The sequence below is a fragment of the Choloepus didactylus genome, chromosome 4, assembly GCF_015220235.1.
Source record: "Choloepus didactylus isolate mChoDid1 chromosome 4, mChoDid1.pri, whole genome shotgun sequence".
NCBI classification, from domain to species: Eukaryota; Metazoa; Chordata; class Mammalia; order Pilosa; family Megalonychidae; genus Choloepus; species Choloepus didactylus.
The window spans coordinates 39816542-39839950 of NC_051310.1; the positions used below are offsets into that span (position 1 = coordinate 39816542).

The 23409-nt window shown below is 44.0% G+C and overlaps 1 protein-coding gene across 1 annotated transcript in view; it reads right to left on the reverse strand.

Moving 5' to 3' along the window:
* Positions 1-1292: 1292 nt before the first annotated feature.
* The window catches only part of TTC9 (tetratricopeptide repeat domain 9), a 37522-nt gene continuing 15405 nt past the window's right edge, over positions 1293-23409 (reverse strand). Inside the window, exons 2-3 of the mRNA XM_037832406.1 lie at positions 7096-7278; positions 1293-5107 (exon numbers count right to left, since the gene is read on the reverse strand). Coding sequence (XP_037688334.1) covers positions 5028-5107; positions 7096-7278 — 263 coding nt within the window. The 3' untranslated portion in view covers positions 1293-5027. The remainder of the gene's footprint in view (positions 5108-7095; positions 7279-23409) is intronic.

Consider the following 23409-nt stretch of genomic DNA (forward strand, 5'->3'; position numbering starts at 1 on the left):
GTGACCCCCTCCACTTATCCAGTGATTAGTTCACCGGAGTCCTTTATGAGAGCTCACAGATAGAAGGAGAGCAGAGAAGCCGGGAGAGACATTTTGGAGAGAAGCTAAGAGCAGCCACAAATGCTTGGAGATGCAGACAAAAAGATATCTGGAGATGATAAGCTAAAAGATGAAGCCCAGAGTTTGCCCCGGAGAAGCTAAGAGAGGACCCCCAGACACTTAGAGAGAAGCACCTTGGGAGAACAAACATGGAAGCACAGGAGCTGAGAGAGGGAAGCTAAGAGAGACAGAAGCCCGGAGACATTTTGGAGAAAGCCATTTTGAAACCAGAACCCGAGAGCAAAGGACCAGCAGATGCCAGCCATGTGCCTTCCCAGCTGACAGAGGTGTTCTGGATGCCATTGGCCTTTCTTCAGTGAAGGTATCCTCTTGTTGATGCCTTTGTTTGGACACTTTTACGGCCTTAGAACAGTAAATGTGCAACCTAATAAATCCCCTTTATAAAAGCCAATCCATTTCAGGTATTTTGCATAATGGCAGCTCTAGCAACCTGGAACACAGAGGGAACAGCATGGAAAGGCACAGAGACTGAGAATGATGGTTCAGGGAATCAGAAGAAGCTGTGCAGCAGTGGAATGCACAGTACTTTGAAAAGAGGAGCAGGAGGCAAGCCTGGACAAGTAGGTTAGGGAAATCTCATTAAAAGACAGTTTGCTATGCTACGGAGTTTGGGCTTTATCCTAAAAGTGATGAGGCACCATAAAGATTTTTAAGCAGCAGCGTGAAATGACCAGATTGTATTTTAGAAGAGTCTCTCAGATGGAAATGAGAAGCTGAAACGTAGGCAAGAGAAGCTGGCAATAGAGGGACAAATAAACTGCAGAAGAATTTATGTATGTCAAAAAGCACCACAAACAAAATTTGAAAGCAAAGCACTTGAGAAGTACACTTGCAGCATTTTTTGACAAAAATAATATTCTTAATACGATTACATATCAATCACAGAAATAAATATAACTATATCAAATTAACAGAAAATCACAAAATGTAATAGATGGTCAATAAGCATATGAAAATATTATTCACTAATAATCAAAGAAGTACACTTAAAACACTGAAATATTATTATTTTGCTTATCAAATTGGTTAAGATGAGGTGATAATACCCAGTGTTAGTGAAGATGCAGGGAACAGGACACTCTCAACTTTGCAAATAGAAGATTGTTTGGTACAAACCTTCTGGAGGGCAACTGACAACATGCATCAAAATTCTTAAAAACAGTCAAGCAATGTTCCTTTTTGGATTTTATTCTAAGGATACAGTCATAGATGTGTGCAAATATTTAGCCATAAGAATGTCTGTTGCAACAGTATTTATAATAAAAATCGAGAGCCCATGAATTATCACTATTTAGGGAATGAGTTACAAAATGAGAGTACATCTGTGTAATGAGGATGTGGTTGAAAAAGTTTTAGAGACACACAGAAAACGTTCATGATACATTCAGTGAAATTACAGAAGGTGGGGCAAAGTGTGTCCAATATGTTACCATTTGCATGTGATAAGAGAATATATATACATATATGTTTAAAAAATGCATCTAGATCTCTAGAAGAAGATACAAGTGATTGGAGAGAAACTAGGTGCTGGCAGACAGGGTGGGAGGGAGATTTATGTCTTACTATACAGCTTACCTTTTTGGATGTTCTGAATTTTGAATCAGTGCATCTATTGTATATTCTAAAATACACACATTTTGAAAAGTAAGTTATTATAGACAGTGTGATCCAATTATTTTTGTTTCAAAAAACTGCATGTGGGTGTGTACATTTATAACAAAAGGAACCAAAAGGTATATCCAAAATGATAACAATATTTACCTTTTATGGGTTAGGTTTTGTCTTAAAAATTTTTTTTTTCCTAAAATTTCTACAATAAACATGTAATGCTTTCATAATAATTAAAAGAAATCCATATATATTTTTTTTTCACCAAAAAGTCTATTGCAAAAGTCCAGGCAGGAGAATGACAAAGCAGATCAGGTCCAGGATTAGTGTTCCACATATAGTTCATCAGTGACATCTGCAAACAACGTGTAATTTAATAGCAGCCCCTTTGTAGGGTGTGGTGGAGAGAAGGAAATCAAAGATTTGGTGAGTTGAAGGGACCTGCTTTTGTTTAACAGCTCTCTGCAGCCTCTGTTGGACAAATGCACAGATAATTCATCTCTATCACCCCCAAACATCCTTAACCAGTATTCCAGGCAGCTTTTTTCTTTGCAATCACTTAACTTCAAGTCAGAGCGAATGACATTCCAGTAAATGTGTGTCTAAGTCACCAGACAAATAGATGGACTGTGCACTTGTTCTATGCAGTTCTGTGAGGTTGTCCTCACCTAGTACTGGCTTTCAGTCTTCTTGAGATGGCAATAATTTTATCCCTATTGGTCCAGCCCTGCCACAACACACTGGTTTAAGCCAGGCCTCTCTCTTGTTGCCACGTTGGGAAGTTAGAGACTCTGTAATCTTTCTTGGTGGCAGGAAGGTCAAAGGAAGACTTTGAACCGGTCCCGGGGGCCACCTAACATCATCATCATCCTTCAGATCTTAACAAACTCTTTGCCAACTCATGAACTTTCTGGGCTGGAGGACTGGGATGGGGTCTTTCCCCACATATGCCTAGACTATGCTTCAGAGTGAGTTTTGAGTTGGGCTCATGTGAAGCCATTTTCAAGAAGGCAGAGAGAAGGATATGGTAGGGATGGGGGACAATATGGGAACAGGAACAGTTTTTTCCTTATACTCCTCCCCAAAGGGTGAGCTAAAGACAAGTGATTGTGGTTCTTTGGATGTTTCTACCACCTACCTGCAGCCCCCATCAAAAGCCTTGGGGTGCCATGTGAGTTTTCTGGCTTCTGAGCTCCTGGGCAGTGATGGGATCCTGCAGCAGTGCAGCCACGATTTCACAAATAACCCATAATCAACTTTGTACTTCCTTTCAGTCTCTACCTATAATTGTGACTCTTTTCTGATGCTGGGGATGGGTGAGGAATGCTCGATGGGTTGTTTGGGTATGCACTGGCCCCATCAGCAAGTAGAACAAACAATACACAGAAATACCTGCTGAGTCTTAACTGTGCATTCCGGCCTGCCACTGATTTGCTCACGAGGGAGTCTTATCTCAGGAACTTTTTCTGCCTTGGGCCAAACACAAGAGGAGGCCCATGTACCACCGCTAACTTGGTCAGGGCTTTTCATCTTAGTGCACCTTGTCTTATTCTCAAATTGTTGTAACTGCCCAATATGATAATTATGAAGAGGCAATTTATAGGGTAGTTGAGAGCAAGAGCTCTGGAATCAGACAGACCTGGTTCAAATCCTAGCTCTGTCACTGAGGGCCATGCAACCTTGAGATAATTTTTCTGGTTTTCATTTTTCTTACCCATAAAATGGGAACAATAGTCATAGGGTAATTGCATGAAAGAAATGAGATTATACATGTAAAGATCTGAGGATAGTGCATTTAATAAATGCTAACTATTAACATTATTGCATCTGTATATATTTTAATTTTGTACTATATTGTCTTTCACCAGTCACATGAAAAATACACAAAAGTGCTTTGAAATTTTTAAAGTATCATATAAACTAAAGTTGTCATTGGTAATAATCTCATATGCATATTTTTCAATTCCTCCATGTTCTTGAAGACTGAGACTACATCTTATGTCCCACAGCATATTGCACTATGATGGGCAAGCAGTAAGCCCTCAGTAAATGTTTCTAGTTTGACTGAAGCAATATGGCATAGCATAAAGAGCATAGATATCAAGAGACTAGGCTGGGAAAAATTAGTTTAAGGCAGGAAAGCCGGTCTACAGTCATAATTTATTCATTCAACAAATATTTGTTGGACACATTCTACGTGCTAGATATTGAGTTCAGATAATTTCATCAAAGAGAGCCTATACAAATTCCCACAAAGCCAAGTCGCTAGGCAGTCTCCACAATCCCAGCCCACTCTAAAAGTACAAAGGCTGCAGCCAGCATTGCATACCACTGGACAAATGGCCAATTGCTTTGGAGGAAGCCCCATTCTGCCTGGCTGAAAGTAGCTCTGATTGAGGGCTGGGAACGGGAGTTAAACTAAGAGAGTGGGCATCCTTCAACAGAAATGACAGGAGCTACTGCCTGTTAATCTCTTTTTATTTACACTGAATGAATGCACAGATCAACCCCTCAATCTATACAATGCTCGTTCCCCTAGGAATCATCTCTCCCTGCCTCCCTGTCTGCATGGTCTGCCCTGCCCAACTTCTGCCTCACTCTCCCCTGCCCTCCTGCTCACTGAGTGTGGGAGTGAGGAGAATGGTATGTGTGGTCATCAGAGGGCACCAAGAGTGGGCTTCAGTGGCATGTGAATCCTGGCAGTTGAGTCACGGATCCCCAAGGGGAAAAATAAGAAAGCACAAGTCAAGACAACAAGTGAGGGAGGGAGGCATGGGCTGAGTTACTAGGAGGGACTCCAGTGTACAAATTCATTTAGTCTTACGTTGCCTTAAGCAAAACTTCTCGTGTTTGTTTCATCCTTGGGTTTATCAGGGTTGGCTTGAGATGCTCTGGTCTGTCAGGGAGGAGTGAAAGGGTGCCAGCCCCTGGGCTCAGTGCCTGCTGCCTCTGGGAGGGTACATCTGCCAGGTTCTGCCTCTGACAGAAGCACTGGCCAAAGTCAAAGCAGAATGTGAGACTCCTCTGCAGCTGTTCCGGCGGAAGTCAGGCCCCTCTCGGTCACTGACCTGCTAAAGCAAAAGATGTCTCCATTGTTCCGGGAACCCACCAGATTCCAAATTTGCATCTCTCCTTTTTTCACGCTGAGAGTAGACAAAGAGTTGAGGGACAATAGGAAGAAGAAGGGGATGCTGGACGAGATGTGGGAGATAGGAAGAGAACCCAGGGAGGACCGTCCACCTGGGACTGCTGGGAAGTCCCAGGCCAGGCATAGGTGTGGTTCTGGAGAGGCTTCCTAGTTACATGGCTTCTTTCTCTCTCTGGGAGCACCTGCTGAGCTTCATCTCTGTCAGCTGGATATACCGAATCACGTTGGTGTCTGTGAGGAGAGAGACACACCTTAGGGAACTTCTGGTGGGAGGAACTATGGCATCTACACAGATTGAGGCTAGAGCTGTGTCTGTAGATAATGGACAGGCCAGACTCACCCAAGGTCCCCTCAGCTTACCACATCTCCTTTACTCCTCCCCTCAAGAGATGTGGACCTGATTACTGGGACCCAGGGGGAGAAGGCAAGGAGAGGAGAGGGAATTTCTGCCCTTATTTCTATATACCAGCATCTCCCAGCAGCCCCCAAGTCAGCACAGTCAGTGGAGACAAGGCACGTTACCAACTGTTCTGAGCCTCATGTCGTGCCTGCAAGAAACAATAAAACAGCCTCTATTTGTTGAATGCTTACTTTGTGCCAGGTTTTTTACCTTCACTATCTCATTTAACCCTCACTACAATCCTACAAGGTCTGTACCGTCATCCTCACTGTGACAGAAGCGAAAAATGGGTCTCAGAGAGGTTAAGTAACGTGCCCACAGAGACACATAGTAAGTGATGCTGTCTGACTCCAAAGTCTGCCTCTCCCAGGGATAATAACCTTCCTCATAAAATTGCTTTCGGACGAAATTAGATGAACATAAATGTGCTTGGTACGATGACCAATAAATATTAACTGAATATAGTTTTTTTAAAAAACTTGAAAAGTCTAAAATGATTTTGGTTCATTTGTTTTATTTTGTCCTTAAAAACAGGGTCAGACAATCACCTCACTACAAACTAAGGAATTTTCTTCAATTCCCATCCTTAAATAAGTGAACAGGGCATGACATTGGATGGCTGCTGAATTCTGCACACACAGAAGATAAAAATTAGAGATATGCCTGGGATATTACTTCCAGAAGCAGGAATGAATGCTGAAAAATGCTCAAAAATGGCAGGCATAGCTCCCAGAACGGTGCTGGCAGAGAGCAGGAGCTCAAGAAGAATTTGTTGAATGAGTCCAGTTCTTAGTCCTCAAGTTGATTATGGACGGTATAGTTGGGAGAACACATTTCATATACAGAAAACAAACCAACAACACACGAAAATAAAAATCTTGGTGTTCTTAAAAAAGATAAAGGAAAAGGTATAAAGTTGGATGTTTGCAAATTGATCCTAAGGTTCTTAAAGACTCCTTGGAAAGAGGATGGCATTTGTTAAAAAATTAATCATATGAACAACAGTAGCAGCAGCAAATAAAGACATTGCTTAAATGTTACTCTTCAGAGAGTCTCTTCCTGACCACTCAGGCTAAAACTGCATCCCCATTATTCTCTATCCATTTATTCTGCTTCATTTCTGCCACCACATATATCATTACTGATTATTATATTATTTATTTTTCCATCTGCCTGTTGCCCATTTTCTTTCATTATAACAAAAGATACTTCAAGGTAGCAACTTTCTTTTCCTTCCTTGCTATATACTCAGCACCTAGAATAGTACGTGGCCTATTGTAGTTGCTCGATAAATATCTGTGGGGTGAATTAATGAATGGGTGAGCTAATGGACATGATCTAAGTGAATGGTACAGATAATGCATGCTCTAAGGAATGGCATCTGGTTGGAGAAGTCAGAGCATGTTTCCAGGAAGATGCTGGGCTCAGCACCAAAATGATCTGTTTGTATTTTGTCTCGCCAACAAGAGTGGGAGCTTCCTAAGGCAGGGACCACGTCTTCTCACCTATGTCCCTGATGCCCAGCACGCATCTTGGCATCTCATAAGAATTCAATTTGTATTTAGGAGGGAATGAAGGGAGCTAGATTCAGGTTTGGGACTCTGCACTCCATTTGAAGAGATGAGGCAGCCATGCTCCCCGGACCCAGGCAAATGCACAGACTGTGTACTGTCCTGGCTCTGGATCCTAGCACCTGATGTCTAATTTGCCATTTCTGCCCCGCCTGATCCTTCTAGCCATGCGAGCCAACCGTCCTGGTAAGAAGGCTCCAGGAGCTGCCAGAAAGGGTGATAGTGGAAAACAACATTTGCCACCTTACCTGTGGGTTGTCGGCTTCTTGCTTCTTTCAGGTAGTAGAGTGCTTTGTCATAGTCCCCAAGGTGATAGAAGGCCACACCAGACCGGTAAAGGGCCTTGAAGTTCTCTCCTTCCTTCTTCAGGACTTTGAGGCAATATTCCTTGACTCGCTCGTAGTTTACCAGCTCAGCCTGGAGCAGGCAGGCTATGGAGGAAGGCAGAAAGAAGGGAAAATGCCATCAACCAACCGCAGCAGGTTCTGAATATTTCTCCTTGGTTCTTTCTTCCCAGTTTAGCAGTGTGGGGCAGTGATTTACACCAGGAGATTTGTCAAGTAATTATGGGTCCTAGGACCAGTTTTATCACCAACAAGCTGTGTGGCCTTGAAAAATTTACTTAGCCTTGTTAAGCTATAAGAGGCAATGACAATAATAATAACCATGGTTAATGTTTGCTGAGTACTTCATTTGTGCAAGATGCTTGTCTCATTGCTTTATATGTAGAACTAGAGTAATCTTCAGAATACTATGATGTAGGTACTATTATTATTCCCATTTTACAGATGAGGAAGTTTAGGCCCAGAGAAATTAAGTAATGTCCCAAGATTGTGCAACTAGAAAGAGGCACAGCTGGGATTTTTTTTTTTGCTTTTCTTAAACTCTGCTTTGCTTTATTTTTTTTTTTTAATCATTTTATTGAGATATATTCACATACCACGCAGTCATACAAAACAAATCGTACTTTCGATTGTTTACAGTACCATTACATAGTTGTACATTCATCACCTAAATCAATCCCTGACACCTTCATTAGCACACACACAAAAATAACAAGAATAATAATTAGAGTGAAAAAGAGCAATTGAAGTAAAAAAGAACACTGGGTACCTTTGTCTGTTTGTTTCCTTCCCCTATTTTTCTACTCATCCATCCATAAACTAGACAAAGTGGAGTGTGGTCCTTATGGCTTTCCCAATCCCATTGTCACCCCTCATAAGCTACATTTTTATACATCTGTCTTCGAGATTCATGGGTTCTGGGTTGTAGTTTGATAGTTTCAGGTATCCACCACCAGCTACCCCAATTCTTTAGAACCTAAAAAGGGTTGTCTATATCGTGCGTAAGAGTGCCCACCAGAGTGACCTCTCGGCTCCTTTTGGAATCTCTCTGCCACTGAAGCTTATTTCATTTCCTTTCACATCCCCCTTTGGGTCAAGAAGATGTTCTCCGTCCCACGATGCCGGGTCTACATTCCTCCCCGGGAGTCATATTCCACGTTGCCAGGGAGATTCACTCCCCTGGGTGTCTGATCCCACGTAGGGGGGAGGGCAGTGATTTCACCTTTCAAGTTGGCTTAGCCAGAGAGAGAGGGCCACATCTGAGCACCAAAGAGGCATTCAGGAGGAGACTCTTAGGCACAAATATAGGGAGGCCTAGCCTCTCCTTTGCAGCAACCGTCTTCCCAAGGGTAAAACTTATGGTAGAGGGCTCAACCCATCAAACCACCAGTCCCCTATCACAGCTGGGATTTAAACCAAAGATGTCTAGCTCCAGAGCCCAAGTTCCTACTCATGGAGTTTTTGGGGGAATTTCATAAAATTATGGCTATAAAATACCTAACAGAGATTAGCATATAGCAAAAAGTCAGAGTGTTAGTTAATATCATTATAATTTCTTTTGATCCCTGTACCAGTGACATCTACCTCTGACTTCCCCCAAGTTCCTTTTCATCCTCTGCCATGTTTGTCTCTGTAGTTCCTAAGAAGCAGGGGCCTTCTGATCGGCTAGTGACCATCCTCACCCAGGGCACCGCTCTGGAAGCAAAACTGTTCCCACCAAAACCTAGCTGGGTGGGGTGCGGTGGGGAGGATGCTGATGAGCTGCTCCCTTTCCGCACTCAGATTTTTCCCACCTTGGAAGCCCAGCCCTTGGGATAGAGGCCAATCACTCATTTTAATCTCATGGGAACATAACTTCAGTTGTTCTGATCCTTCAAATAACTTCTCAGGTATCAGAACTGCTGAGTTTTAAAGACCAGATCTTTCAATGTGCATTTTGGACAAAAACATCCTTTTGCAGACTGAGGAATTGGAACACACAAGCTTTCAAGATGAAAGTGTGAGAATCAGGAAGTGAAAGACAATCAGTCCAGGTCCAGAAACTGACCCATCAGGTCACACTGGCCATGGGGCAGGAAGCCAAACAAGTCAACAGAAACTACTGGCTTGCCAGGAGGCCTACTGATCTTTGCCTCTCCATTTTGTCAGGGAAGAGCCTTTAGTAAGTCCTGTTTGGCTTTGGGGGAGTGGGGATGGGGGTGAGAAGGGGGCAGGGACCACAACCCCATGTGTGACTATTATTCACTGTGATTCACAATTTGCTGGTGTGCCTGGGGGTCTGTCCCACTGAGCTGATGTCCCCTTCCCCACTCCTCCCTCAACTGTGGGGTCTTAGGCCCCTCTGCCCACCCTCTGACCCTCTTCAGTGCTCATATAGCTCTGCAGACTGGGAGGGGGGTTCTGATTGCTACCTGTGGGGAATCTGGCTCCAACATCTGTTCCCAGAGCTAAAGGATTTCCTGTCTGTAGCTTCTGCTGTGCCCTGCCTAAGATCCTCTCTGACCAGGCTGAGCAGCCCTCTTCCTGGCCAGTTGTCCACCTTCAAACAGACACTTCTGTTTGCTGACCCAAGGAAGCAGATCTCTGTATCTTTTAAATACAGTTTTCAAATACCTAAAATGGGAGTGAAAGGAAGCAAAGAGGCCTGGAAATGGAAAAGCTCCCCACCCAAGGGTAAAAGGGACTAGGCCATCAATTTCTGGAACTCATTCAGTGAAAATGTTTCCAATTCCCTTGCAGATCCGGTGGGAAGTGAGATATCTGGCTAGAGAATGTGGATACAGACCTGGGGGAGGCGGGGCCAGGTTGGTTACAGGGTGTAGAGTCTCTGCTGATACAAGGGTGGAGCCCAGGAAGACCCAGAGATCTACAGTTAGGTAGGGTCCAACTGGGCTGCCGTCCTTGTCAGCAGACGCCAGCAGTACCCCCCCCCCCCCACTGCTCCCACCAGTTGTGACAATCAAATAATGTCTCCGTTGTCCAGTGTTCCCTGGGGTGGGGGTGGAGAGTGGCTAAAATCACTCCTGTTTGAGAACCACTGACCTTGGCAAAAAGGAGAAGCAGCTTTCCTGGCAGAGCTAAGAGAGAGAGAGAAAAGCAGAGCCTATGTAAGGGGTGTTGAGAAACCATGTCTGGTTGGAGCCGAGAGACAGAAGGGAAGAGTAAAAAGGTGAAGCTAGAAAAGCAAGACGAGACCAGGATACACAGGCCCTTCTGGTCCCTGTTGAGGATCTGGGACTTCATTTATTTTTATTTTTATGTTTTGCTTCAAAAGAAACCATTTTTATTCAAACATTATTTCATACACAAATTTATGCATTCAACATGGTTACATATTTAATAATCTTTCAATAATTGTGTATCTTTAAGTTACAACATATATGTGCTATTGCCTCATGCGAGATGGTCACAGGAAACTGGATTCTCAGATGTAGTTCCCCAAATATGTGGTCCTGAAACCTGACTTTTTATGGGGAACCCAGGCCAAGAAAAGGCTTCCAAAGGGAAGAGGAGGAAGGAAGGAAAGTGTAGATGAGGGAATATTTTTCCAATATCATAGAGGCTCACGGTTCAATTCTCATAATCCAGAAACACCTCAACTCAACCTAGAGGCTGTTTCACATACTGACTTAATGGTGGAGTATGTAGCCATGTAGCAGAGATAAGATTTTGTTTTTTAAAGCCTACTACATTTTGTTATTGCTAAAAAATCTGAATGAGTTGCCGAGGTCTCAGAAGCAGTGATTAGTTGACTTTCGAAAGCTCCATCAGACACTCCGACATAAAATCACGAACCCAGATGTCAGTGTCTGGGGGTGATGTGTCCACCAAGTGCACCACCACTTTCTGGCACCAAGCATTGGCATTTTAAATGGCTGTCTGCACCAATGCCACCAGAGGTTTCTTCTCCACATGATTTTGAAACACCGCTGAAGCCCCCTTGGGGCACCGGCTGCACTTCACTCCTGTGAGCTGAGCTGTGACGGCCTGGAACAGTAGCTTTCAGAACATGTCTACCAGGGGCTGTACCTGAGACTGTTCGAGAGACTATAATGGTTCTTCATCTTCAGGAAAATAGAAGGATTGCATCCCTATGATCAGTAAGGAATGGGTTTCAGTTATCTAAGAGTCATTAAGACTGCAAGAATGCAATCTGAGGAGTGCGCCCCATCCTCCTCACAGTTATGCCTGTTGGAGGTGCAGGTCTGAGCTCCCCAATCCACAAAACTCTCAGCTTCAGGGACTCCCAGGGAGTTCCACGATGGTTATACCCAAATATCACAATTCTAAGATTTTCAGAAAAGCTCACGTCGTGACTGGCCATTTCCCGTTCCACAGCTGTATCCACTGCACTAAGGAGGGAAAAATAGTTCAAGGAATGATATAATTTGCACCTTCCTTTAAGGAAATACAGAATAAATCAAGCACCAATTGTTCACACTGGTTCATTTATGTAGAACAAGTATTATTACTGCTTCTATAGCATTATAAAACCTACAATCATATGGAAATTTAAAAATCAGGACATATGTGCAGTGTGAAACAGCACTTTAATGCCATCCTCTGAGCTTTTTTCAGGAGACACCTACAATTAGAGTGTTCTTTGTTTTTCTTTTATTGCAGAAAATTATTCATAGATGGCTTGTCCATAATACGCTTACTAAACAGATACAACTCTGCTATGACGTAGGGTTTATTGAGTTATAAACCGTGCCTGTTCATTTTAAACATCAAACAATTAATGGGAAATCCATATGCAGTTAAGAAATTTCCTAAGGTGATGGTCTGGCTTTACATTTTTTGTCTAGATGTTGGATTCAATCCAATAGGTGGTTCTGGCTCTCTGTTGGTCAGCCCTGCTTCTAGTGTGGGTTTAACAGAGCTGGGCCTTCTTCAAGTTTCCCTCACCTGTCAGTAGTTTGGGGATTGACCTAAAAACACTTCAGGTTACACAAAATGAAGACAGGAGAACGCTTATCCCTAGGAGCCCACTGCTGAGAGGAACTGAGGCCCGACTTCTAAAGTGCTGACCATCACCTGATTCCTGGGATGTGCTGGGTGGGGAGGTTGGGTGGCACCAGCTGGGGCTCCTGCACCTGCACTACCTCAGCCCTTTCCAATATGTTTCCCAAGTCCCAGAGCAGCTCCACGTTGGGCTTGTGGCAGGTCTCACTCAGCTCTCTGTACTTTTCTGTCAGGCTTTCCACTGGTTTGGTCATTCTGGCTTCACTGGCCTTGAGTTGTTGGAATACTGCCTCTGTTTCCCTCTCCAGTCTCTCCTCATAGAGATGAGATGTTCCTTCTCATAGAGAAATAGATGAATCCTCTGGCACTGAGCCTTGATCATCACCTTCTTTAAGGCCACTTAATCCTCTACTACTTTGGTTTTGCTCGTTTCTTTAGTTAGATTTGTTTTGGTTTCCTGAGTCACTTTCCATAAAGAGCCCATTTTCTTTAAAAGTTCCTCTGGTCTATGGCTGTGACCTGCGTGCTCTGGGGGCTCAGAGCAGAGCCCACAGAGCAGGTTCTTGTCAATCTCACGGAAGAGCTCCTTTGTCAGCTTGTGGGTCCCACAGATCTGCATCTCAGACCTCTGCTCATGGCAAGGTCTGACTTTTCTGGCAAGGAAAGCCAGCTTTTTTAGAGACAATATTTGTTTTGAAGTCTAGCTCCTGAGATGTTTCCCTGCACTCAGGACAGTGGATAGGAGCTTGGGTGTTCTCCCAGCAGAGGCAGAGACAGGTCCTTCAAGAGCTGTGCCACAGTCTAAGGTGATGGGGTCTATGAAATATTTCATGCAGATGGAGCAGGTGAATTCATTCTGAAATGCTTGCAGGGTGTCTGAATACATGTTTCTGTGGTCTGCAAGATCTGTCGAAATCAGAGCATATAGTAGGTATTACTGGGGGCAGAAATAACTCTCAACTGAAGAAAGCCAAAGCCAGTCTTCCCTGGAGATGGGACTTTATTTTAAGGGCAAGAGTGGATTGAGATGATGGGATGATGGTGACTAGATTGACTGGAGGGGAGGCAGAAATGTGGGAAGAAATGTAGAAATGAATAGCATTAGGGAACACTTGAAATATTTTCCCTCTGTTGCCCATATTTATGTGGTTAGAAATCTTCATCCAGGAGATCTTAGATTGTCATTTTAGATTTATGGATCCAGGCTTGTTCTTTCAAGCTATAGTAACCCAGTCTCTATTTGAATTAAGGTTTAGAATGGTCTGCCATGTGGTATGACTCAACATATTAAAGAGCACTGGGCTAGGAATCAAAAGATCTGGACTCTAGTCCCAACTCTGCCATTAGTCAACTTTATGAAAATTGCCTTCCCTTTTGGGGCTCTGGTTTCCTATCTGTAAAATGAGGGGCCTGAGCCTCACTAAATAGTCTCTACTATCTGTTTAGATCTCAGAGTCTATAAATACAAACTTTTGCCACCTTATGGAAGGATGAAATATTTTCACTGGTTCCTCTTCAAAAGAAATTCTGTTCTCTCAATTAAGGACACTGAGGTACATTTTCTTGGGGATGACAATCAGAACTGGTAGGGCAGTGATCAAAAGAGCTTCTGGAGGACAGCAGTTCTCTCCCATTGTGTGGATTGTTTTTGTTTTTCTTCTAACATAGAGCTCAGGTTATGTTCTGATGTGGTCTTCCCAAAACAATGTACTGGGACAGGATCTTCACAGAAGGAAGCAAGCTTTCCTTTTGTCAGCCATCCTCAAAAGAGGAGGCTGTTGAATAGGGAAGGCAGGTCTTAAGCTGGCTGGAGAAGAAGCTTTCTTCTGTCTGTGGCCTGGACTTTGAGGATATATTGAGACTCAAAGATGCATTCTCTCGGTGACTGTGATGGTCAGGTAATGGTGTCCAGGTGCCTGGTCAAGCAAGTACTGGCCTAACCTTTACTGCAAGGACATTTGTGGTTGGTTAATAAACCAGAAGACTGGTTTATTAAATCACCAGTCAATTGACTGCACTTGTGACTGCTTACATACCCCTCAACGGGAGAATTCAATGAGCTGGATTTAATCCAATCAGTTGAAGACTTTTAAGGGAGAAAGAGAGAGGACTTTCACTTCTTCGGCTAGCCAGTGAAGTGTTTCCTGAGGAGGTAATCGAATGCCTTCATTGGAGTTGCCAGTTTGCTGCCTGCCCTATGGAATCTGGACTCGTGCATCCCCACAGTTGCATGAGATACTTTTATAAAATCTTATATTTACAGATATCTCTTGTTGGTTCTGTTTCCCTAGAGAACCCTAACTAACACAGTGACAGAAGAGGTGTAGACCAGGGAGACACACCTGCAGCGGACACATGAAGATGGGCAGGGCCTCCCAGACAGCCATGTCTAGAAGCCCTTTTGAAAGAACGATATGCTGTTAACCTTCTGGTCTCCCCTGGTCTTCTGAAAAGGCTGAATAAATGCTGCAGCCTGGAATTAGCCATGCTCTAGAGAATTAAGACAAGCCTCTACTCACACTTGGGAAGAAGCTCTAGAAGAGAAACAGCCTTTCCTGAGCCTAATACGGGGATGGCAGGTGTGACCAGTGCAATTTACAATGGAAAGGTAAATTTGGGGGTCAAGAATTGGGGCTGTAAATCTCCAATCACCCCTCTCTTGTGGAGATTCATCTTCCACTGCCAACCTTGAAGAGGTGGGGTATTATTTTATAAAAAGAGCTGGCAGGCTTTCATGTCACTCCACAGAGGGATCTGCAGTCAGAGAAAGTTAGAAAATAAGCACCTTAAAGAGGCCCATTGCACACTTAGGCACACACAAAGAGAAAATTATGTTAGGTGTTCCCCAAAGCAGCCACACCAAGACCTCAGGCTAGTCCATGTCAGGTTCTCCTAGTCTTCCAGCTCTGCAGCTCTGGACCCTGTTTTGTTTTTGTTTTTTTCTGGTGCATACAGGGCATAGCGGCTGTCTAGGCAAAATGCTTCCCACTGTCATAGGATGACAGGAAACTACATGACAAAAAGAATAAAAGTTCCTGTAGCCAAGAACACATTCATTGGTTTTCTTCGAATAGTTGCTTCACTGTAGTTTGACCTTATCTGCTGGCACAGAAGGGATACGTGGGGTGGATGGGAAGGAAAGAAAGACCCTCTCTGGGGCCAGGAGTGAGAAGAAGAAACCTAAGCTGAGTAGGTGCACGCTGCTGTGTCAGTTCTGGGATGTCCAGGTTGAGGATTAATGCTGGATCTGGAGAGAGTGTCCTGGACTGGAATCTGAGCTCTGCTACTTACTAGCACAGGTCCTTGGGCCAGTTATTTAATCTCTCTGGGCCTCCTTCTTCTCATGTGTTCAATCAAGATAATAATACCTATACTGTGGGAGTTCTTGGGATGAAGAAATGAGATCGTTAATGTATGCTATATGCCTTACATAGTGCTGGTCACAAAAACTGGCTCTCAGTAAATGCTAGTTCTTTAGGAAGTCATTTGTAATATATGGTTTGCCCAGAAATGAGTGCATTAATAGAAGAAAATTTCCATTTTAAGTCCCACACACAATGTGTGATCCATATATGAAGCTACAGCTTAATTCAAGGCATATTTTCAAGATGGGTCAGATAAACGAGGAAGCCTGGCTCAGCCCGTAAATCATTTGGGAGGGCAGTTTAGAGGGTTCCTTCTATAGCGGAGCAAGGAAAGTGCAGTGTGTCCAATGAAATGATGCTAATTTTCACTCCCCATGGCTCCATATCCAGGAATGCAGTGACGCACCCAATTTCACCTTCTTGCGCAACTGCCAGTTTTCTCCTCTGCATATACAAATGCTTGCACTCACAGCTCTGAAAACAACACTCTTTGCTTGATTTCTCCTTTCTGTTTCATGGTCTAGAATGTACAAAGACATATTTGCCCCAAATAGTTCCCCAGTCTAAAGTCTGATGTTTGTTTTTTTTTAATATTCATTTTACTGAGATACATTCACATACCACGCAGTCATACAAAACAAATCGTACATTCGATTGTTCACAGTACCATTACATAGTTGTACATTCATTACCAAAATCAATCCCTGACCTCTTCATTACCACACACACAAAAATAACAAGAATAATAATTAAAGTGAAAAAGAGCAATTAAAGTAAAAAAGAACACTGGGTGCCTTTGTCTGTCTGTTTGTTTGTTTGTTTCCTTCCCCTATTTTTCTACTCATCCATCCATAAACTAGACAAAGGGGAGTGTGGTCGTTATGGCTTTCCCAATCCCATTGTCACCCCTCATAAGCTACATTTTTATACAATTGTCTTCTAGAATCATGGGTTCTGGGTTGTAGTTTGATAGTTTCAGGTATCCACCACCAGCTACCCCAATTCATTAGAACCTAAAAAGGGTTGTCTATATCGTGCGTAAGAATGCCCACCAGAGTGACCTCTCGGCTCCTTTTGGAATCTCTCTGCCACTGAAGCTTATTTCATTTCCTTTCACATCCCCCTTTTGGTCAAGAAGATGTTCTCCATCCCACGATGCCGGGTCTACATTCCTCCCCGGGAGTCATATTCCACGTTGCCAGGGAGATTCACTCCCCTGGGTGTCTGATCCCACGTAGGGGGGAGGGCAGTGATTTCACCTTTCAAGTTGGCTTAGCCAGAGAGAGAGGGCCACATCTGAGCAACAAAGAGGCATTCAGGAGGAGACTCTTAGGCACAAATACAGGGAGGCCTAGCCTCTCCTTCGCAGCAACCGTCTTCCCAAGGGTAAAACTTATGGTAGAGGGCTCAACCCATCAAACCACCAGTCCCCCATGTCTGCAGGCACATCAGCAGCTGATGTTTGGTTTTAATTACAAGTTTTCCTTTCAAAGCAGGTATTTTCCCTCTTGGGGTTGGGGGGTGGGTAAATGCAGGGAATGTCACAAATGCAGCTCAGCCAGAAAAGAGGAATCTGGGGAGGAGGGAGGAAAATACTACAAAGTCTACTGCTGCCTGATGCCTGTCCTCACCATGGATGAATTCCAAAGTCAGTATCTGGCTGACAGCTCTATGGATGGGGTAGGAGAACAAAAGTCACTGGGTTCTCCTGGAACCCTGATAATTCAAGAACACTAGCAGCTCTAATAGTCAGCTGTGGCAGGAAAATGATTTGGTCCGGTTCCTGACTCTATAGGGCATTAGAAGGCCTATGAGGGAAGAGGAAGGTATTTTTAGCAAAGAAGTTGAAGCAGGCCAGCTGAGATGCCTCCAAGCCAGCTAAATAAAGACAATGACCCTGGCATTTGCTTGTATGTCCTTGGGTTAAAACACTTCACCTCTCTGGGTCTCATCTTGACGTTGGTAAACATGAAGGCCATTATGGTCACTACCCGCCTTTTTCTTGAAGGCTTGTTGGCAGGATGAGAAAAGTCAGTGTCTCCCAAATGCCAGAGCCTATGCATCTGAAGAGAACCCCACAGACCAGCTTCTGTAACAAGGAGAATCCCAGGCCCCATGCCCAGGGATGCAGATTCCGAAGGGCTAGGATAGAGCCCAGTGATTGTCATTTTTGATAAGTCCCTAGTGGGCTCCCGCAGGTGGGCTTCTCACCTCCTGAGACAGTACTTTACATGCTAGCACTCTGGAAATCTGTTTCTTAAGGACTGTCCAGTTGGTTAAACTAAGAAAGCCCAGGAGAGCCATGGGGAGCTCTGGGATTACCCACAAAGGCAGACAGGCCTCAGACGGCCAAGTTCTGGAGCTGGGAAATCTACACCGGTGGGCAAAAATTGTTCTCAGGCAGATTATCAATTTGGGGCATTTCGGAAGCATGGGAGAAGAATGGGGTGCCCCATGATGAGCTTCAGAGAATCTAGCCCTACACCAGAGATAATGTTACCAGAGGTAACATCCATCCATCTTCCCACAGGGAGAATAAGAACAAGAGCAGTTCATTTTTATTAAACACGAATGGGCCAGGCACTGTTCTAAGCATTAGCTTGTTTAATCTTGACGTGAATTTATGAGGCTGATTCTAGTATTATGCTCATTTTTCCAGATAGGGGAACTAAGGCCCCAGAAAGTTGAGTCACAAAGCTCATAATTGTATGAGCTAATATTTAGACCTAGGATTTCTGGCACCTGAGACTGTGCTTCTAACCATTATGCATGCTGTCCTCAACTATCTATAATGAATTTTAACTCAGTTCCTTCATTAGGTAGATTTGAGGCCTGGATTCTGCTTTCTGTGAGATGTAAGTGTCACACTCTGATGTGAGCCGTGCTCACTTTATATGGAAATACTTCTCATCTGGAGACTTCCCACATAATCCTCTAGGACCCTCTAGACCACTTGTTCCTTTGCATTTGGAGAGAAAACAAACAAAGCCAAATGCAGACTTTCCACTATGGTTTCTCTCTCTCTCTCTTTTTTAAGATCCTGTAAGAAATCTTAGGTTAAAAGCATCAGCATCTTCAATTTCAATGAGAGTCTACTCTTATCCTAACAGGGTTAACATGATACGTTTCTAGTTTCTCCCTGCAACAACCCCTTTCAACATGGTTGGTGAAAGAGCTAAGGTAGAGAGCCAATCTAAAAGCCTTTGAGCTGAAGGCTTATGTTGACAGTCCTTTAAGGGATTTTGGAATCTGCTCAAGGGAGCTATCATATCAAAGCCTGAGGACAGAGTAGCAATTTGGCACCTGCTGGTGCTCTGGCAGCATCCTTACAAGTTGTCCCATCTGTGATCCCTAACTTCCACTCTTGACCTTGATGTGGTGAATACAGAGGGAGAAGTAATAGTGGGAAGAAGGTAGGACAGGACTGCTGTGCAGTTTTCATTAACCTGCCTTTCTTAGGTTGGAAGTGGGACTTTGGAGGGACCAGCCTGGCCATTTGGAATATGATGATGAGTATACACCCAGAAAAGCCAAGAAGAAAATATTCGTCCAATATTATCTTTTTCTTATCAGTTTCTGGCCAAGAATACGTATCATGTCCATTGGCAGAAAGCTTGAGCCAGGACAAGGGAACATCTCAGAAACCAAAATCCCATTGTGTTCTTTTTTTTGGGTATTAAAGGACACCTTCCCACCATTCTGACCACCTCTCCCCCACCAACTCTCTGCAACACTAGTGACACCTTCCCCGTTCTGATCACCTCTACCACCATTCCTTGGTGACACCACTGACAACCATCATGTCATCTAGATATGTTTTGGGATAAGTTACTTAACAGGCACAGAAGTAACAGGAAAAGCACTGCTGTGCCCTCCCTGTGGTAACATTGTGTATAATTGCAAAGTATTGGAAACAACCTAGTAAGGAGATTGGTTAATAAATGGGACATTGGTGCAATGGAACACTTCACCGCCATTAAAAACATAGTAGAAAAAAAAAAAACTTAATGACAGCATCGTCAGAAGGAAGACATCTTTTTTTTTTTTTTAGGGTAGAGAAAAGGAGCTTAGAGGTTGGTAGGGGACAAATCAGGTATATGAAAAGATGGTCAAACTTCTCTGCATATGAAATGACTGGAATTTGAGAATGAGGGAACCTAAGAAGTAGAGCCAGGTTGGAAGGAAACAAAAGTCTGGAAAGTAGGCAGGTGGCTAGAGCCTTCCAAAAAAAGGTAATTGGTCAATAAGAAATTCCCAGTAGCCTGATGGCCAAAGGAATTGTAGGAATAGGAATTTTTAATATTTAATTTTGGACATGTAAATGCCTTCTTTATCCCCTAACTTTCAGTACAATCTGGTGTAACTATACAGCCGGGAATGGGGGTGAGGTGAGACATGAAAGGGAAGCAGAGAAAAGGGAAGTAGATCTGTCCTGTGGTTGACAGGCAGAGAGCAGCATCCTGTTGGGGCAGAGGGGCCAAAGGGAGATCAGGAGTTCCTGGCAGTGGTCCCAGAATATGTGAGACAAACTGCATCTTTCCTAAATAAACTGGAGAAAGATAGACCTTGACAGGCTGGCTGATGTTTATTTAACACACAGAAAAAAGACTGGGAGGAAACAGACCAAAACAGATAAGAATTGTCATCTTGGGGTGGTGGGTAACAAGTGGTTTTTCTTTTCTTCTTTGCAATTTCCTATATTTTCAATATCTTCTACAAATACATATTTTACTTTTGCAATTAGAAAACAATATTAAAAAATCACCACCACCCATTTGCCCTTCAGAGAGCTGTAGTGGAACTTGGGAGGAGAGGGGAGAGAAAGGGTTCTGTAGGGTTTCCTGAGCAGAAAGTATTGACTGTTCCTGGGGCACTGATTGGGGAGACCTAGAGTAGTGAGAGGACCCCAGGCATATTGGTGAAGAGCACCAAAAAAAGAGAGACCAAAAGGAGGGCCCAAAGGACACTGGACACCACCTACTAGTACTCTCACACCCAGGACACCTGATTCACGAATCCACTAGTTAGACTGAAGCCAGGGGCTCATCTCATCTTAATGCAAGAAGTTAGATCAGCAGGCACCAGCATGATGCACAAGAGGGAGGCAGAGTTGGCATCCTGTAGATGCTTTCTTCTCCCACAGGCCTCTCCCTTCCTCCCTTTCCCCCTCCCACGAAATAAGCTTTCTCGCTTGCCGAGCTCCCCAAGGGACCCAACTGATCCCAGCTGGTATCTTTTCTTCCCGGCAAATCCGTATTCTCTACTGTCACACTCCAACTGGTCTAGTTTATGAGAGAGACAGAGGTCCTTTCACTGCTGGTTTAGCTCAAAGAGGAGGTTGGGGGAATCCCGAGGCAGGAATTGGGCACTATCTAAACGAGCCTTATTCACTTGTACAGTCTCAGGCCAGGAGACCATGACTGCCTAGCACCTAGCAGCTTCTAAGTGCTTCCTGAACTGACCCAAATCCTGAGAGGCTGGAAGGAAGCACAGACCTCACAGTCCAAGGGCCCTTGGTCCCACTGGAGCTCAGCTACCCTTGGGTTACTTGTTCACTCAGCCTCCCTGGCCCAGGAATGGACCAGGAAGAAAACACACACTGATGGCTGTTGGTTCACACCTTGGACCACCCTGCCCTGTGGTCACTTAGGGATATGAATCTCTTCCCCTGACCCCTCTTTTGTCCCCATCTATTTGCTCACTTGTTTCCCATGTTCCCCTGTGGTCTCCTTTCTGTGCCCTTTATCTCTCCTGTCTTACATACTTTGCTCTGCCTTAGGACATACCAGAGTAGGAGGTAAATTTGCACACAACCATCATTTATTAAGCATCTACTATGTATCAGGCACCATGCTAGGCACATGTGTATCACTTGATTCGATCACCACCACAATCCTGTGAGGTATGTATTATTACTCCTCTGCTGTCATGGAAACAGAAGTTCATAGAGGTTAGCGGAGATTAATGGAGGAATGAGCGGGGAAGCCAGGATTCAAACCCAGGTCCTCTAACACTAAGTAAAGTTCTTTTTCCATTATGCCATGTCGCCTCTCAGGATTTTGGGGGTCTTGGTTAAATGCCCTTCTTTTCCTCTGTGTTCCCTCTCTTCCCTCCAGTCCTCGCTGGTACACACAGGGATATAGCCCTTTTCCCTCTACAGGCATCAGGGAAGAGTCCAGTCCAATTCCCACTGTCCCTGTGGCCTCCAAAACCTGGGCATGCAGCTCCATTAGAGAAAGGGGCTCAGTTCTGATGCACCACTGAGCAACGGGCCCAGGCTCCTTAGGACTTTCCAGCCTTGGGCCAGGGGGTGACTCCATGAGATGCTGTAACAAACTAGTAACTGTTCCCTGTAATTCTTGGCCTTCCCAGTACCTTTCTGAAAAGCTTTTCTCCCCCCTTTGCCATCAGAACTTTCTGGCCTAATGTAGCCAGTGTTGCTGGGTTTCTGATGGTGAGTGACTGGCTGCTCAGAATCAAAGTCTGAATTTTGCAGTAATCTGGGAATATGTCAGTCAATTTAGAATCCATGGCCCAGGTAACATTTTACCTAGGCTTCCAACCTCATTCCTTTCAGAAACTCCCTGTCTGCTTCTATCAACCTCAGATGCTGGGAGTTCCTTAATTTGGTTTACTCCCATATTCGCCAAGGTTGCCTTGGCAATCTCAGTTGAGATGTCTTAATGATTATTTGTCAGTACACACCAGTAAACTGGAATAAAAGAGAGCTAGTCTCCTGTTTCTCTTCCCAAACCTGGCAGCTCTCAGGGAGAAAAGAGGATGGGGTAGAGGCCCTTCAAAATCCTAAGCGGTTCAGTGCTTCTTAAATGAGACTTGGAGGGATCTAGCCCAACCTTGACTGTTTTTTCAGTTGCAGAAACTGAGACTTGGACTTGTCCAAAGTCACAGAGCAGGTTAGCCGCAGAGGCTGGGCTAGAATCCTGTTCCCCTATGCCACATTTTGAGGAGAACAGCTAGGGCTTAGGTTTGGGCTGTGGGGAGCCATGGTAGGCATCCAGTAAGGACTGGGTGAAGGGGTGAGCATGGTTTCCAGATACCTGGGGTGCTCTGTCTGACTGGTGGGTTTTCCTGGACTCAGGTGCCAACAAGAACCTTGGATCTGGAGCACCCATGTCATCTGCTTCTTGATACCAGAGGCACATCACTAATGTTCAGAACCAGTTTATAGCACAAGCTCTGGCCCAACATCATTCCCTACTTCCCACACAGTTTCAAACTGTCACTAACAATGCAACAGTGTCCAGAGGGGCTGCTCCCTACTCTGTAGGGTACCACCCTGCCAGGATCTAGCCCCTAGTGTGGGTTGGGTTGGTGGGGCACTGTAGAAAGGTAGATGACTCCTATCATGGGATAGTAAGAGAAAATTTGGAGTTTGGAATAATTTTGCTCGACATCTTTAGAATTATTAAGACATAGGCAATACCCAGTAAGGCATTAAAAATTATGTTTATAAGGTAGGTTTTTTTCAGGAAAGTAAGAAGAAAGCAAAACTACTCATGAGTCCTCTACACAGATAACCCATGTCATCATTGTTCTTAAAAAATAAAAGTAATTGTGCATATAGTTAGAAAAGACGAGCACCGCAGAAAGATATAAAATAAAAAGTCCCCCTCCCCAATTTCTCTCCCAATTAATAGCTTCACTTGTATGATTTCAGATAATCTTTTTAATGCAAATATTGTACTAACACATATGTTTATTCTCTTTTTAAAATTTTCCACAAAGGAAATAATATTAAACATTGGTCTGTACTCTGCCTTTTCACATAATAGATTTTGGGAGATTGGTCTGTATCAGCACACACAATAGCTATCCCATTCCTTGTAACGACTGTACAGTTCAGGAAGAATAGCATGGAAAGTTTTCT